General features: G+C 50.7%; 6 protein-coding genes across 6 annotated transcripts; 3 read left to right on the top strand and 3 right to left on the bottom strand.

Moving 5' to 3' along the window:
• Positions 1 to 414: 414 nt before the first annotated feature.
• On the top strand, positions 415 to 2,369 carry VFPPC_06973 (RNA recognition motif containing protein; the record flags this gene model as incomplete). The annotated part of the gene is made up of 6 exons (XM_018285914.1): positions 415 to 445; positions 541 to 585; positions 653 to 658; positions 724 to 801; positions 856 to 1,140; positions 1,201 to 2,369. 6 exons carry the CDS (start codon positions 415 to 417, stop codon positions 2,367 to 2,369), a joined length of 1,614 nt encoding a protein of 537 aa, XP_018140103.1.
• A 904-nt stretch (positions 2,370 to 3,273) lies between these two features.
• VFPPC_06974 (NUDIX domain-containing protein) lies at positions 3,274 to 3,957 on the top strand (the record flags this gene model as incomplete). The annotated part of the gene is made up of 1 exon (XM_018285915.1): positions 3,274 to 3,957. One exon carries the CDS (start codon positions 3,274 to 3,276, stop codon positions 3,955 to 3,957), a length of 684 nt encoding a protein of 227 aa, XP_018140102.1.
• A 183-nt stretch (positions 3,958 to 4,140) lies between these two features.
• Positions 4,141 to 5,796, bottom strand: VFPPC_14137 (G protein-coupled receptor; the record flags this gene model as incomplete). Its single annotated transcript, XM_018291907.1, has 1 exon — positions 4,141 to 5,796. The coding sequence occupies one exon, from the start codon at positions 5,794 to 5,796 to the stop codon at positions 4,141 to 4,143; it is 1,656 nt and encodes a 551-aa protein (XP_018140101.1).
• Positions 5,797 to 10,335: 4,539 nt separating this feature from the next.
• VFPPC_06977 (membrane-associating domain-containing protein) lies at positions 10,336 to 11,380 on the top strand (the record flags this gene model as incomplete). Its single annotated transcript, XM_018285916.1, has 3 exons — positions 10,336 to 10,710; positions 10,763 to 11,067; positions 11,188 to 11,380. 3 exons carry the CDS (start codon positions 10,336 to 10,338, stop codon positions 11,378 to 11,380), a joined length of 873 nt encoding a protein of 290 aa, XP_018140100.1.
• A 754-nt stretch (positions 11,381 to 12,134) lies between these two features.
• Positions 12,135 to 13,247, bottom strand: VFPPC_06978 (hypothetical protein; the record flags this gene model as incomplete). Its single annotated transcript, XM_018285917.1, has 1 exon — positions 12,135 to 13,247. The coding sequence occupies one exon, from the start codon at positions 13,245 to 13,247 to the stop codon at positions 12,135 to 12,137; it is 1,113 nt and encodes a 370-aa protein (XP_018140099.1).
• Positions 13,248 to 15,915: 2,668 nt separating this feature from the next.
• On the bottom strand, positions 15,916 to 16,740 carry VFPPC_18075 (hypothetical protein; the record flags this gene model as incomplete). The annotated part of the gene is made up of 4 exons (XM_022429733.1): positions 15,916 to 16,181; positions 16,229 to 16,359; positions 16,405 to 16,540; positions 16,587 to 16,740. 4 exons carry the CDS (start codon positions 16,738 to 16,740, stop codon positions 15,916 to 15,918), a joined length of 687 nt encoding a protein of 228 aa, XP_022285145.1.
• Positions 16,741 to 17,200: the final 460 nt, after the last annotated feature.

Below are 17,200 nucleotides of genomic sequence, written 5' to 3' on the forward strand. Positions count from 1 at the left end.
ACATACTCCAGCATTTTTTCCACGCTCGAGCAAATTTCGACTCGAAACAACCCCAGACACGGCAACGCTCGTCGGGGTCTTCTTGTCAACTATCGCGATCGTTCGGATCCCGCGCCAATCCCCGGCTTTGGACCAAAAAAAGAAAATTTTCCCTTCTTCGAGAGGAACGACATCGTCCGTCGCCCGTTTCGCCCGCTTCACGAGGAAGAGAGCTGCTTGGTTCGGCTCTTCGCCTCTCGACTTTTTTACTTCTGCGCGCATCGGTCCTTGACTCCGTTGCGCGTAGCCGCCCACGCCGCAATCATGGGTATGCCCTGCCGCGAAATACCAGAGATGGATTCATCGACCAATGCAGAACATGGCTGACGATTTTATTTCTTGTCTTCAGCTCCCAAAAAGAAGGAACAGCAGAAAATGTCCCTGGGGGACTTTCTGACTGATAGTGGTGCGTTACTAGTCGCGGGGCTATCACGAAACCCCGCCACCGACCACCTTGGGTCTGATATCGTGTCGTATTCGCGTTGCTAATACCTTGAATAGGCTTTGGAGGAGGCTCTTGGGCCGATGAGGTTGAGGAAACTTATGGTGAGTTTGGATGTTCGACAACGTGGCAATTCCGCAAGACGACACTCACTAACCCTCTCGCTTGTAGTTACTGGTATGGATAGACCATCGACAAGTTGCGACGTGACACTCTGATATTAATGACTATCTGTGAATTAGGCACTCAGCCTCTTCCCCCCAGCGACCGACCTCGCTTTGGCGGTGGCAGCACTGGCATGTCGAATTGGCAGGATCGAGGTGAGTCCTCAACAGATATGCTTGTCTCACGTTCGCTGCTGACCCCCAACCTAGGTTACTCCTCAGTCCGTGAGAACCTTCCCCAGAAGCTTCCCGACAAGCCCCCTTTCACTGCCCATCTCGGCAATCTTGCCTATGACGCTACCAACGAGAGCGTCACCGAATTTTTCGAGGGCTGCGAGGTTGTCAGCGTTCGTATCATTGAGGACCGCGAGATGCAGCGTCCCAAGGGTTTCGGATATGTTGAGTTTGGCGATCTCGAAGGACTCAAGAAGGCTTTGACTCTTGACGGACAGTCCTTCAACGGACGAATGATCAAGATCAAGATTGCTGACCCTCGTACGTTGCTCCTCTTGGCCCTTTTATGAGGCAAATATTTCGCATACTGACAACATGTAGCTCGTGGTGGTGATAGCCGCGGTGGCGAATCCTCGCGCGACCTGAGCGACTGGACTCGCAAGGGACCTCTTCCAGACTTGCCTGGGCGTCGTGCCGGCCCTGGTTCTGACTTTGGTGGTGAGCGTGAGCGTCGCCCTCCCCGTGACCCTGCCGCTGAACCCCGTGCTCCTCGTGAGATGAACTGGGAACGACGCGGACCTCTTGCTCCTCTGCCACCTCAAGAAGGTGGCCCTGGACCTCGTGATGGTAGCCGAACCCGTCCCGCTCCCGAGGGTCTGGGCGAGCGTGGTGAGTCTCACCGCGGATCTCGCCAAGGGTCTGCCTCTTGGGGCGAGGGACGACAAGATGGTTCCCGACCTCCTCGACGAGAGCAGCCTGAGCGTGCTCCTACTGCCGCCGAAAAAGATTTCCAATGGCGTTCCAACATGCGCCCTGATGCCCCCAAGCCTCAGGAAGAGACGGAGAGCCCTGCCTCTCCCACTGCACCTGCTCCCGCCCAAGGTGGTCGTCCACGCCTGAACCTGCAGAAGCGAACTGTTTCTGAGGCCACTGATGCTGCTGCCACCACGCCAAGCGGTGACGCCAAAGCAAGCCCCTTCGGAGCTGCTCGACCCATCAACACCGCCGCCCGCGAGCAAGAAATCGAGGAGAAGCGACAGATTGCCATCCGCGAGAAGCGTGAAGCCGACGAGAAGGCCAAGGAGGAACGAAAACTTGCTAAGCAGGCCGCCGCAGAGAAGGAGGAGGCCGCAGCAGCAGCTGCTGCACAGGCTGAGGAAGCTGCCAAGGAAGAAGCCGCCAAACCAGCCGAGAACGAGGCTGAGGAGAAGCAAAACGGGGCCTCTACGGAACAAAAGGGAGCCCCCCGAAGCCGGGAGCCTCGGGAACCCAAGGAACAGCCCAAGTCGAGGGCCACTGAATCGGGCAACTGGAGATCTGCTTCCAACGAGCAGCGCGCCCCTCGCGGCGGTCCAGGCAATTCTCGAGGTGGACGCGGTGGCGCAGCCCGAGGACCTCGCAACGAAGGCCGAGGAGGACACCGTGCCAACGGAGCACCAGCCCAGCAAGCTTCCGCTGCCCAGGGGGCAGGGGACGGCGAGGCCACGACAGTTGATGAGGACGGATGGACGACAGTGCCAAACAAAAAGGGACGTCCGGGACGCCCGTAGGCGTAATTGGGAAAGAGACAACCTAAAAGCAATGAGATTGTACATTCTAGTCACGCCTCCCTCAGTTTTTTCTTTATTCCTCGATTTACCTCCTTTCCCCCCGTTTTTCATTTAACGACTATAGATGCCGTCGCAAGATAGCCGCCCATGGATCCCAGTCCTATTATCTATTTGCTTTCAGCCTACCTCGTGTCTGCTATTTTTCTCTCTCTCCAGGAATGACGACTTGAAGACGGGGAGGTTTGATGAATTATATCTCACGAGGATATGAAGCATCTTTCAGACTTCTTTTTTTTCAATCATTTCTGGGATACATGAAGCTATTTTCTACTTTCCCCCCAACCTGCCTAGCGTCCAGAAAAAAACTGAAAGAAAGTTTTTGTTTTTCCCCCGGCGTGCTGCCATTTTTCGTGTTTTCCCATCTTTCACCGCAGTGTTTGGTCACGGATGCATGCTATGAAAACATGAATTATGAAGCTTTGATGACAAATGCATGGCGATTTCTGGGAGAGAAAAAGGGAGAAGCGAGGTTGAAAGTCAATGTGGATGGATGGAGTGATTAGGGGCGTGGTGGGACTGAATATGGGAGAATCTTGCGGTGCTAGTGCGTTTGATTTGGTAATATATTTTATGAGAAGTTGAGTTTCTGGTGATGGTTTCTGAGTGAGGGTGAATGATGGAGATGTGGTTGATACGTATGACGTAGTTGCTTTCTGTTGCCTATTAGGCACCTAATAATTCACATATAACTACTCGTGACCTACAGGGCGTGGAATCCATTCAATGCCATTTCTCAATCTTCCGATTTCCAGTCATCCATATCACACCACTACCAGATCGTATATCCTAGCCGCAACCCCACCCTTCTTTCCAAACCACAACTCAACACCACACAAACATCACCATGACATTCACAACATCCCCCTCCATCCCCTCATCCCTCTCCCTCCCCCCCTCAACCTTCCTCCAATCCCACCCCCACATCTCCCGCCTCATGGCCTCAGCAATGCTCTTCCGCCCCTCTCCCACCTCCCCCCCGCAAGTCCTCCTCCTGCGCCGCGCCCCAACAGACTCCTACCCATCCAAGTGGGAAACCCCCGGCGGCTCAACCTCCGACCGCAAAGACGCGTCCCTCCTCGCCGGGGCGGTCCGCGAACTCCACGAGGAGACTGGCCTGACTGCCAAAACGATCCTCTACCCCGTCGGCATGCTGGACACCATCCCCCACACGCTCTCCAACCTAGGTATATCGGCGGCGGAGGAGGGCGCCAAGAACGAGGGTGACGATGCGCGGACGGTGTCGTTTCTGGAGACGGGCCAGACGTGGGGGAAGGTGACGGTCGTGGTGGACGTGCATGAGGACTTGGACGACGATGCGAGCGTGAGGGTGAGGGACGGGGAGCACGATCGGTGGGCGTGGGCGACGGAGGAGGAGGTTAAAGGGGGCAGGTGGATGGACGGGGAGGAGATTGGGTTTGTGAGCGAGGGGGTTTGGAGGACGGTGTTGGAGGGGTTTAGGCTGTATGCGGAGAGGGAGGGGAGGAGGTTGATGATGAGGTTTCCGGGGAAGGCTGACAAGGGGCCGTGATGGAAAACTTGTGGTTGGATCTAGGTGGGATGGTGGTTGGGAGCACGAGATGGGTGGCAAGTTGGTGATATTTACAGAAGAACGAAGCTTAGATACATGATGAATGGGTAGATGGTGAAGGCTCAACTCCAATATTATACACAAGAATGCCTTCCAGAGACAAAATACACACAATGATGACTGCTACGACCGCTTTGCTCCCATCTCTTCCATACCATAATCATCCCAGTCATCGTCAAAGCCTCTTGACAACTTTCGTCCCAGCCATATTCCCAAGGTCGTCAACACGCTCCCCAGCAGAAACCACGTCTCGAACCAGTGGTCCACAAACGATGGACTCAATGCCCCTTGGAGAACGCCAGTCACGGCGCCTCCCGCCTTGGCAGGCAATTGACTTCTTAACAAGAGGGACGCTGAGATGACATATGTGGCGGTGATTTGTCCAATTGTTAAGGCGAGGTTTGCTTGTGCGTGTCGCAGGAGGCCTGGTGTCCATTTGGCAAAGAGGTGGAATGTCTGGACGACGCTGTTCGCACTGGCTAGGAGGATGACTCCGCTCAAGGCGAAGCTGATTGTTCGTGCCCACGCGAGTTGGTCGAGCTTGGGGTCCCAGTGGCGCGCCATGAGACCGAGGAATCGGTTGATGGGATCGCTGTTGGCGAAGCTGGCGGACGGGGAGTGAAATCGTCGAAACGTGGTGAGTGTGGTGGCGAGGATGCGATAGACGCAGTACCCGGCAAAGACATAAGACGGCACCAACATGATTTGACCGCATGTTGTGGAGGCTCGAACGGTGGCAGCGCGGTGGTTCTGCATTAGAGATAGGTTAGAAGCAAGATTGGCTTCCATGGTTTCCAAACCGGAAATATCGAGTCTTAGTGCCCGCATCTCAGCCTCGTCATTTGATATTCCCCGGAACGTGCCCAACATTTTGCCTACCAGACCGGATGAGCTCTTGGCAGCAGTAGCTGGATCCGACGCTTTCCTTTCCAGCTGCTGAAGCCGATGGCGCTTCGTGACGAGCATTTCGCTGGTTGCTTCCAACCCAGCTTGCTTTCGGTTAACATCAGCCTCCGTAACCGGCCGCTTCTTGCGTGTTGACGCATCTATAAAGGTATGCCAAGGCGTAGATACGGACGCAAATCCGGCTAATAGAGCCATTAGGCAAATACCCACTACGCCTACCCTCTCGAGACACTCCTTTGTCAAAATCTCAGAGTAGCTGCGCTTCATGCCTCTCTCGTACAGGTCCTTGGTAGCTGATTCTGGTACCGTGTTCCCGACAGACCAGAATGTGAATAGCCATGCGCCGAAAAGCACAAGCTGTAGGGACCAAGCCATCTTGGGGATTGAGCCCTTGGCCGTACGTTGGAAGCTCCATCCCGCGCTGGTGATGATGGCTCGACATTGTAGCCAGGGGACCAACACAATCAGAAGGAAGAGCAGCGACGGCACAGTGACATGCAAAGCCAGATTCTTCGCCACCGGATCAACAGCCTCCAATATTTCAGCTAGAATGAGCAAGCCCAGCGTAGAAGCTAGAGCAACTGTAGCGCCAAATGTCCACGCCGCGCCTCGTCGTTTCCAGCTCTTGCTGCCGTGCTCTGCGTGGGCTTGTCGCAACGCTGGCGGCGCATGCGCGGGGAGGTAGTGGTCTTCGCCGTCGCGATATTCGTCGTGCGCGCGGCTCAGTTTGGGGAACACGTATCGGACAACGAGGATATCAACGATGATAAAAGCCGCTGCGAAAGGGAGCAGAGCGACCAGCGCCTTGGTGTCGAGGGTATTCGGGTTACGGGCGGTGCAGGCGTCGTTGCCGCATTTTGTGAATGGCCACATCTTGTCCGTGTTTCCGCGCGCTGAGAACGTTTGACAGACAAAATGAGGCCGAATGGATGTTCAGATGCAGATTCGCCCAGAGATTGTGGTTATTGGGCTGCTAGATGGTGTTGACGTGTTGCTTCATCAGCTGGTGGAGGGGTTCGCAGGAAGATGGGACGGTGATGACGAAACTCGTAGGTAAGGTCGCCAGATGGCTATCAAGGTTGGTTTGCAGAGAACATCGGAGGAAAGGCGAGGAATTAAACCATGTAAGCGAGTGATTCAGGTAAATGCCAGACTTGGAACAACATGGGTCGAGGCCGGTCGACGTCGTGGTACGAGGTGTTGAGGTGATGCATCCGTATACGAAAGCCACTTGACTGCTCCGTACATATGTAGACTGCATTGATCGCAATTGTGCCTGACAATTGACAGCTCTGGCGCAGGCGGTTGGATGAAAAGGCAGGAGTGGACCCGTAGCTCTTGCCGTCAGTGTTCAAATGTTGACGCAGGTCACTAGTGCTTGCGCAGCCCACGCGTTTGGTGGGTTTATTGTGGGTGGTCCCGTGTCCAGGAAGGGATTAGCGTGGTCTTCATCATCGTAAATCCGGAAGCGGCAAATCAAAAGTCGCAAAAGCATTCTCATTTAGGCAGGGTTTTAAGATGTCACGAAGAATCATAATTCATCAGTCTTTTCTGTTGATGGCTGCGTACATTGTGAGGGGTTAATTAGTACAAGTGGGCAATCCTGCATGTCCTACCAATTTGTTTCGGGAGTGCACCCCGCCGAGCCAACGGGGATCGTTTGTGCAAGGCAGTCGCTTACTGGTACATGTAGGCAAACACAAAAGAGGAGAACAATGTTGAGTTTTTGCCTGTCTTTATTGGAATGTGAATCATAGAAGCGCGAATAACTGTTTTCTTCTCTTGCCAACACGAGGTTGTCAACCTTCGCATTTGCCAAGTTACCTTCTACTCGCTTACAAGCTCAACCTTTGACACAGACGTCCATGTACTCTGCTTGCATCTTGTTCGAACGGCAGCCTTTCGAAACGCCTAGTAACACATCTGGCGCCACCACCAGAACTTCTGTAGGGGTTTGACTGGTGTGATTGGGAAGATATCGTTGTTTTGACCTTTAAAACTGGCCATACCTGTCCATCCTACCATTCATGGCATGAGCTTATGGGATCCGTATGCTATTGGAGTGGTCGTGACACTCATCAGGAACGGAATAGTATTTCATGGGTTGTTCTTGTCTGGGAGGGTACTCAGGTTTTCTGTTGCTTGAAGCAATGCCATTTTGCCTATCGGATGGGTTGAATAGGTCTTCCGGAAACAAACAGGTTTCTTGAAGACGGAGAGACATCAACATTCGTACGATACCCATCACTTACAAAAGTGCCAAGAGGCCAATACTTGAGGAAACAGAGCCACAGCTCTCAGACTGACAACTACCGTCAGATGATTTCTTGCTTCTATTGTGTTCGGCAAGTCCCCGCTCCTTGGTAATATAAGCCAACGCAATTGAGCCTTTCAATACAGTTCCACAGCATCCCAGGCGATGTTACGGTCTCACAATCTGTCAGATCACAGACACAGGGCCCTGGGCGAAGGGAGTGAAACAAAACAGTTGCAACCATGGCGCTCTATCGCCATCTCTATGTGAGCACAGCTTGAAGCGCAATCTGAAAGTGGTGAGTCTCATGCAATACATGCACCTGCCATGAGGAACTGAAAGTTCTGCAAGTCAATCAGGTAATCAAATATTTAGAGAATAAAACCGGTCCGGAATAATAGGAGACCGTCTTGCATGCAGAAAAGCTGTGCCCAACAAAATGCTGGCAACGCTGAAGACTCCACGCCAGGTCCGGTTGCTGGTCTGATGCGTGGCCGGTGGCGTTCGATGTCAATTGCCTCAGTGAGTGGCCTTGAAGTGCTGATGAGACTAGGCATCATGAAATTGTGAACCAGTCCTTGTTTCTGGTATGAGTGCCATTGTTTCGTGTTAGGGCTTCAATGTTGAGTTTTGAGATTGACTGGGCCGCCATTGTGCATCATGAGTTGCTTGCCGCAAAGCATTTGATGGGCTACAGTGGGTGTTCAAAAGTGTTTAAACTACCTAGGTAGTAAAAGGCATCGCATATCGCAGTGTGTGCTTCAACATATCGAGATGTGTCAGTGTATACTTGGACGTGGGTAAATACGTTTTACCACAGACTGTATGTTGTGCGAGTAAGCATGCAGCATGGGATAAACAATCCAGACACATATAAACCCAGACGCTAAAGCACATTGAGAAAACTTATCTAGAAGTTAAAACACACTACTGCTATGCCACTCCACTTTGCCTGTCCGAAAGTGTCAAGTTCCAAATCACCGTCCCAACTTTAAACTTGTAACCCTTGGCCTCCACCGGCCATTCCCGTAAATTGGAGAGGCATTAGATTAATCGGCGACTCACAAGGTAAATTAAAACAGTCTTTCTTCTACTTTCTCACGTGAAAGCCACGGGTCGGCTGAGCAGGTGCGCTGACAAGAAAAAGCGCCAAGGGCAAAAAAAAAAAAAGAAAAAGCGCACCTGACTTCCTCTTTTTCAAAATATTGCTTCTCAGAAGGGTGACACGACGTTCTTACCGCACACTTGTGCTCAACAATACATTTTTTATACATGGCTGAAGCTCTGCTTCGGATCATTGTAGAAGTTCATAACTTGGATTAGGAGAAGTCATCAATGATGAGACAAGGCTGTTTGATGTCGGCCCTGACGGGATACGACCAGGAATCCACTGCTCAAAATGTCGTCTGAGATGATTCGCGAGAGACCATCTCAGTTCCAGATTAGCGAAATGCTTCCCCCGCGCCTTATGTTTACCATTGACACATTTGCCTTGGTGAAGTATTTACATTGTAACCCCGTGCCCCATTCTTATGCATGACGAATACCTGGGAGGAGCCTCCAAGGGTCGGGTGGCAGTCGTTATCGAGTGTCCCGACATGGACTTTCTTCTGTCTTTAGTACACAAGACTGCAGATGAGGCAGAATGGAGTCAAGTTCGCCTCCAACATGATTCACGTCTCTTGCACCGGTAGAAGGGGAAGTCCTTAGCCAGACCAAAGGTAGACGTCCAAGAATAAATTCGAGCGTTGCTGACATCTTCTCTGAATTTAGTCCAAATCCCCATCACGATCCATTCCACGTTCTGGCAGAGCCTCTTCTGATAAAATGATGGCTTCTTCCGCCTTGTCCGCCTTGTCTAGTTGTACAACTGCTGTGCATTTCATGACCTGTCCCGCATTAAACTGTGCCACTACATCTTCCGCTCTCCACATCACCAGTTAGACAAGAGCCAACCTTGGCCATACCTTGTCGCGCCAAATCGTCTAGTTGTCTTGTCTTCAAAGATCCAGCTTCACATTAGCACCCTTAAAAAGTCTCGAAAGTATGCAGTTAATGTACGTCCCTATAATGACAGACGTAGACACATGAACTATGCATGCTCTGCCGTTCTATGTTCCAAGTGTTTCCGTTATGAGATTCAACCACATAGAACGGAAGGGTACTCCGTACTCCGTTATCAAAATAGATAGTCATTATCTGCAATTATAATACATTATTAAACAGGCCATCCCTCCTCATGTTCATCTTTGTGCAAACAACACGTGACGTTAAAGGCGGCACTGCTTTTTGACACAAATTCCCATTTTGGGTTACGATCGATCCACCATCGTACTTCGTATCGTGCAGCCCCTGTAAGGCTGAACGGCCTTGATTGGAACTTGTGCTGGGCGTTTTCAGAGGGGAAGGGAGGTGGGATTGATGAGGGAGATTTCTCGTGCGCATTACCTCCGTTGGAGCATGCATCGAGTGCAGAGATTTAATGAGTCGAGTGTAATTACCGAGCACTCTGTACTCGGTATTCATATGCTGGCGAGGAAACTGCTCAACTGCCGAAGCGGACATCATTGATGGACCTGAGAAGTGGAACCAGAAGATACCCTTCAGGCTAAGAAAAATCCCGTATGGCTTGTTACCATCTTCACTTTGGGCTTCAACACGTTCGTACTATGATTCATCTAGTTGTGCATGAAACCATCTTGCCTAATAATTTCGTCGCGAGTAATTAACTACCCATCACCTACAATTACAGTATAACATCAATGTCATCAGAGGTGACAGACGCAGGTTGACCAACCAGACAACTTCAATACGGGCAAAAGCAGCAAGAGCACTAAGCCCAATCCGCCTCAGCCACACTTAATTTACAGATTCAGAACTCAACCTCCCTCACCTCGACCAACCAAGTCGGCCCTTTCATCAAGTCAAGGTTGAAAATGCCATGGGCTGAACCACCCATATCTACCCCGGCTAGACTGGGCTCCCTCAAGTCAAGATGGGACATTTCAATCAACATTTTAAATCTCACCTTGCGCAATCGTCAAGCGTTGAGCGTCAAGTGTCCTCCATGACCTCGACTTGACACCAGCTTCATCGCGTCGTGAGCGCTACTTCACCTTCATCCACGATAAGCTTCTTCCTCCAACTCGACCTTCACCATGACGCAAGGAAACCAGTCCACCACTCCAGCTCACCCACGCACAAGCAACGAAGCCTCCATCGCCCTCTTAGAAGACCACCAGAAATCGCAAGCCCACGCCCATGAGCTTCACTCCTATCCCACCCAACCGCCAAACTATCAAGAAGCAACGTCCGCGACACCTCTCCGCCGCACCACCACACTCCGAGACGTCGCCAAAAAGGCACAATGGGCAGCATACGGAAGCATCCGGCACTGCTATCAGCAAGCAAACTTTTGCGTCATCCTGCAGTTCGTGCTGAGTTTCTTCGTCCTGGGCAGTGCGGCGGGCACGCTGGACAAGAGAGATGTTTTGCCTGACACGACGCCGATTGCGATTGCGGCACTCGCTTTTGTAAGATTGCTCCCTGTATTGCAGCTTTGTTCTGGTGGCTGACCTTTTCTAGGGAGTATGGTTTATACTCACGCTCTTCTTTCGTCTGCGCTACTCGGCTGCTTCGCCTACTACGGCCAAACCACCTACGTCGTACCTTGTGTGGACGGGGATATATATCCTTTTATGGGGTGCAGCGTTGGCGTGCAGCGTTGTGCTGTTTCTTATGGTCAAGCCGTATAAGGATGAGAGGGACATGAACGTCACGTCTTACACTGGCTGTCGGAAATCCGAGAAGAAGCCGTGTCATCCGTTTACCAAGCGGTCAGCCTTGTTCACGAATGGGGCTATTATGCTGTCAACTTGCTCAGCAGCGCTGTAAGTTTTCACTTTACTTTGGGCTCTTTTCCAGGCTTTGGATTTTCGCTTTACTCGTGGCACACATGTTCACTGAGTCTAGTGCGTTCTCTGTATTGCAGTGCAAACTAACATCAACAGTGCCTTTGGATTTCTTCAAATCTGGATTCTTTCCCGGCTATGGCGGAGACAATACACAGAGGCCGAAATGCGATCCGAGTATGAAGCTACGCCGAAGATGCCAAAGATCAACTTTAGGGCGTCGTTTAAAGAGGGCTGGAAGAAGGGCTGGGAGGGTGAGCGAGCGAAGCAGGCTGCGGCGCAAACTGTGTAGGATTTTTGTCTTGTTTGAGCGTAAGATACCACTGTTTAAGCGATTGTGTTTCTGTTTGACTTGGGCTTTTTGTTACTGCGGATTCATTTGTGGTGCAAGTCTAATGGGTGTCATGCGTTGTAATGGCACGGACTGTGGCAATTTCGTTCATGACCTACGTCCCAACGAACAATTTCAGGATGATATTCCCTTCAGTTCCATGCTCGACTGCCGCCTATGTTGTCAGACAGTTGTGGTTCGTCTGTCAGGTACAGGGCCATTTTACTCGGATCGAAGCCGTGATTGTCTGTAAACTACTCAGAGGTTCGACCACAGTCTGCATAACGTTGCTTGCATTGCCCGCGTCATGTTGAAGAAGCGGCCGCATGCCCAGACTGCTATACGAATTGCCAAGACGATATTATGCTTTGAGATGGAGCTACAGCACGACCAAAGTACTTCCGAATGCTGGCGATGAAAGCATAGTTGCTCAGTATGAATTCCGTCAAAATACAACTTACAAGTCCTGCAGATTGACACATCAATCTTTGGGTAAAGATCCAGTTTCCACTATCATAATACTCCAATCTTCCGACTGACCCTTGAATGGAATGAACGAGTCAGACCAACTATGCCATTGAATAACATGTGTGACACAGACAACATCAACATCACTCATACATTCCTCACTACAAAGCCAAGTTCATCCATACTATTCATAAAAAATAACCAACAAAACCACATTAAACTACCATCAAACCCCAATCCCTCAAACTCACCAAACAGTTTCGGCAAACCACCTCGCCCGATACAGCATCTGATTCCAAATACTCCGCCTCGACCCCCCCGTAAGAACAGTCACACTCTTCCCATACGTCTCATTCCAAACAGCCTGCACATAAAGCCCATGCCCATTCTCCAAAAAACTAACACTCTTGATATCCGACCTCGGCAGATTCGCACCATCAATACCAACCCTCGCACCAAGAGCCTGGAACCCCCGCAGATGCGCCTCCTGCACCGCACTCCCATGCACAAACGTATCCTCGTCCATGTCGTAGAGATGGATATCCAGGTCCGTCGAGATGAGAAGCTTGCGCTGGTTAGGAATAGGCGTCATGGCATGCGAGCCATCCCACCAGGGGGTGTTGCCGCCCCATTCTGACGTGAGGTGCACGGCGGGCGTAATCACCCTCGTCTGGGGTGTGGTTTGGAACCATCCATTCTGGTAGGTGTACGAGTTGAGGATGCTGGTTGAGCCTTGAGCCAGTGGTGATCTATCATTGCCCGCCGCCCAGAGGAGGTTGTTGTCCGGTTCCCAGAGGAGGGCGTGCACGGCAGGAATACCATCTAGTGTCTGGGTAGGCTGGGAAAACGGCTGCGAGCCCCATCTGTTGAAGATTTTGATATTCCCCGTCAATTCGCTCGTCGTTGTGGCGATGGCTACTTTCCCATCGGGAAGCAGTTCCACGGTGTGGGAGTTCTCCATGCCGTCTCGGTTGAGACACACCCCAAAGGTGATTTGCTTATCGTCAGCCCGTCCGGGATGATGGTTGATGATGATAGCACCGTAGCCGTAGATGGCGAGGACGCTCTGCCCGTTCTCTGCCCATTTCACTTCCGGGACGGCGCACCCGCCTCCTCGGCATGCATCGTGTAGACACTGTCGAAGCTGGGGGGACACGTTTTTACCGCTGCTGACGTTCCATGTCCATGATGGTCGGCCGTTTGTATCGTGAATAACAATCTGGGCTTCAGAGGTTGGCGAGCCGAACAGACCGGTTATGATTTGGTCGTTATTCTTGTTGGGAGACTGTGCTGGGCTTGCCGTCACTGGTATGGAAGCCAGGAGAAGCGACCAAATGGAGGGTAATCCAGGACTCTTCATATTAACGATAGACAAAAAAAAATCACTTCTTTCCAATTTCTTTTTTTCCTACAGCGATTTTGATGCCGGACGGGCAGACCACCGCCTCTTTTAACCTCCTCGCCATGAATATCATCCCGGCTCAAGCATCAAGGCAATTACGTGTCCCGACGCAGGATGAACTGTATCCAAGACACAAATCCGCATGATGGCTTGAAATCATTGCATAGCAAAACCTCGTATAAGTTCCCCAGCCGCTGGACGAATTGCAACTAAAGCGCTACCAAAAGAAACGAGCCGTGGTCAGCCACCAAGCCATTTTTCCTTTTTGTGAAGAAAAACTCGGAACCAGCTATCCGCGACGGCTGGAAATCGACTAACCGCGCACGTCCCTGTAATCGAGACAGCTGGTGCCAGAGCAATCTGTAATAAATGTCAGGGGTGGCTGGTTCATAATTGCGGTCAGAGTGTGCGAAAAGCTGGTGAGTCCGAAGTCTGACAGTTGGCATTTTTGACTCTGGAGATGCATAAGACACAATGGATTGACTGGACCGCCACGGGCCGCCTCATTTGTCGGTATGTCGGGCAGCGGGCGTTTTTGTAACGCGTGTTTGCTCCAGCTGTGCCTGAGCTGAAGAATATTGGTTGGCGGCTGGGACTTGACGGCCGTTGGAGAAAGTATGTTTGCTGTTGCGTGAGATTCGTTGTGAGTGCGGATTTGTGTGGGATGCAAGAATAGAGTTTATTGTGTTGAGGGTGTAAGCGGATTGTATTACGGGCTGGACTATCGACGGCCGAGATGGATGTCGGCCACACTTGGGGGCATAAGACGTCGATTGTAAGAAGATCTTCTACGTGATTGTAGTCTGATGTGATCGACAAGTCTGTAGCCGGATATCCAACATGGAAAAATAGTCGAGGATGAATCTAACCTCCGACAAACCTTGTATGCCGCCGATCCAGCTCATGCCATAAACGCAGGATAAATGACGCCATCAACAAAAAGCAGCCTTCTTGCAAGTCGTATTGCGGCCATAAGTCTGCCGGGAATACAAAGCCACATACATGTTGCAGCCCTGACATCAAGGGCGGCGCAATGTCAAGCAACAAGTAGGTCTGCGCTGCCAAAAATAGTTAATTCTCGGAAGTACGCTTATCGCTTTACTCATTCCCAATTTTTGGGTATATCTGGCGTCCGTGAAGAGGATGGCATAAATGCAAATACAAGCTGCTTCATCGAGATATTGGAACAAATAGCATGACGATTTCGAACAATACTCAATTTCAACACGCACTTATCATAGCTGACGCACAAGCTATGACAGCCAAGATGGCATCAACACTAATGATCATCATGCATACGTTCCGGTCCGAAGATCATGCAGCTTCGTCAGTGAAACCATATGACATAACCTACTTTACTGATGAATTTTCTAGGAGGATAATGCATGCAAGTAGCGAGTCAGCTCAACTCCACGCAGCTTCATATCAAGGGACAATAAGACGAATACCATCTGTTACAGCCGTAACCTCACATTCTGTAACATCCATACTATTAGTCTCACCGGCCTTGAAGATGGTAAATGGCCCAGGATGCCAATGCATATTGTTGACCCAGAGGAAAGCAGGCTGCTGCTGCTGATGAACCTGACTTGAAGCTGCTAAGCTTGCTGCTACTGCTCCCGACGGACTCTTCACTTCTCTCCCTCCCTTCATTCGTTCCGTTCGTTCATTCTTTTCCTTCATCCTTTGGCTCTTCGACGTGGAATTCAGTGATTTCCTCCAAGAGCTCTCGGTGAGCTTCGACCTACGGCAAGCTTTTCGCTTCAAATATTGCATCGGTTTCCCCTCCGTAATCACAGCACATTCACAGAAGGAGGTATATTAATATTTACTTCCTACATAACTAAAACCAGCACTCCTTGTCTCTACCACAGAGAACCCCAATACATGTCAATACCTCATCACCGATAAATTGCACGAGCATATAAACATCATTGCATTCTCATGATATCCATGGGAAGCGGCGTGACAGTTCAACGACCAACACCGTGATACCAAACGCCGTATCAACATCCCAATGACGTACGCCATCTCAAAATGGTCGCATCACAGACCGTAAAACTTGTCTAAAAGGCGTACTAAGGTGTTGCATACGAAATTGCCTGCTGGTTATCTAGCTGCGAAAATCCTGTATGAAGCTACTAAGGGGATAAACCCCTTTTATCGACTACTTGCCGGAGACTTTTCAAGTTCAACTAACCTAAGAGGTTGAGATGCCTCATATACATCATTTACATAGGCAGCGGGATGCTACCCATGCGGTTGAATCTCGTAATGCTGGCAAAGGTCCCTTCCTAATCAACCAGACTACGAATGGAATGGACGTGAGCTGAGGCAAACAAAACGGCGTAGTTTCAGTGCATTGGAAAGAACTTCATCTTCTTTGGCACACAGAATACAACTGGACTTGGTAGAGAAGAACTTCGCGTTCTCGGAACATGGAATATAGGTAGACCCATGACAGAACATCTTCACATTCTTGAAACATAGAATATCATCTACGTCACACAGCTAGTAAACGTTTAAACACTCATCCACAATGAACCAGGCAACATCCTTGTAACGCCAAGTCCACGGCCAAACCAGACTACCATCCCCTAAACAAATAAACATAATCACCCACCAACTAAATAAACATAACCGCCCCAAAGGCCATCATAACAACCGTCGTAACGCCCGCCCAAAACACAGCCCTCCCCCCATGCAACACAACCGTAGGCGTCGCAGCAGCCGAAGTCGTACCCGATCCAGTGGAGGTAGTAGGAGATCCATTCGAGGTCGTACCCGCATTCGAAGTGGTAGGAGATCCCGTCGGAGTAGTAACAGACGAACCACTCCCCGAAGTAGAAGTCTCAGTCTTCGAAACGCTCTCCGTCCCCGTAGGCTCAGACACTAAAATCCGTCAGCAAAATCCCCAGCCCGATTTTAAGGGACCATACAAGCAAACGTAGTCCTATAAAACGTCCTTGGCTCCTCCCTAAACGCAGCAGTAGCATAACACAAAACCGCAGAACTCGCCCTCCCCCCACGTGACTCATACACCGTCGCCGTCTCACACCTATCAAGATCACTACCAACATTAGCTTTTCACCTTCACCCACAACACAAAACTCACCAGTTCAAGTGCGAGCCGTCATTGTACATGATACTGTTGGAGCGGCAGGCTGTCGGGAAGGCGCTTCCCTTGTGACAGTTCGCGAAGGAGGAGAGCGTGCTGTATGACGCGCCGGGGAGGCATGCGGATGTGAACCCTGTTGAATTAGTTTTTGCTATGGGATTTGGAGAGTGAAAACGTACATTTTCCTTGGAATGTGTACCAGCCTAGTATTCCTGCTGCGTCGGCTGTGGGCGTGGGTGAAGGAGTGGTTATTGGGTCGGGGTTGTTGTTGATGGGGGATTGGGCGTCCGTGCTGGCTGCGGTGAGGGCAGCGAGAAGGGGGAGAAACTTCATGTTGGTTCGATGAATGTGTCGTGGTGTCGAAATTGACGAGAATTCGAGGATGATGATGTGAAGTTTCGAGTAAGTAGCGGCTAGAGGTAGAAGTGGACTTATAGTCAAAGTTTGAGATGCAAGAGGATGGACAATCCAGAGTTGGAAGAATTAAAATACGGACACTTGCACATGCAGGAAGACAGTCAGCCCAAATCAAGATATCCAATGACGAAAAGTGTCGGAGATCAATGATGCCTCAACTGGCTCCAAAAAGCAGGCGGAGACGATCCAACTGCCCGATTTGTGCATCCCGACTCAGTCAATACCACTTCCCCAGTTGATGCTAGTGCCGTCAATGCGGTGCACCGGTCTTAAACCCAATATAGAAGCTTATTTGCGAACTGTTTCAAACTACAGTACCAAACGGACGGATATAGACTAGAAACACACTGTCCAGTACCTAGGGAGGTGAATCTAC

The sequence above is a fragment of the Pochonia chlamydosporia genome, chromosome 7 (genome assembly GCF_001653235.2).
Source record: "Pochonia chlamydosporia 170 chromosome 7, whole genome shotgun sequence".
Lineage (NCBI taxonomy): Eukaryota > Fungi > Ascomycota > Sordariomycetes > Hypocreales > Clavicipitaceae > Pochonia > Pochonia chlamydosporia.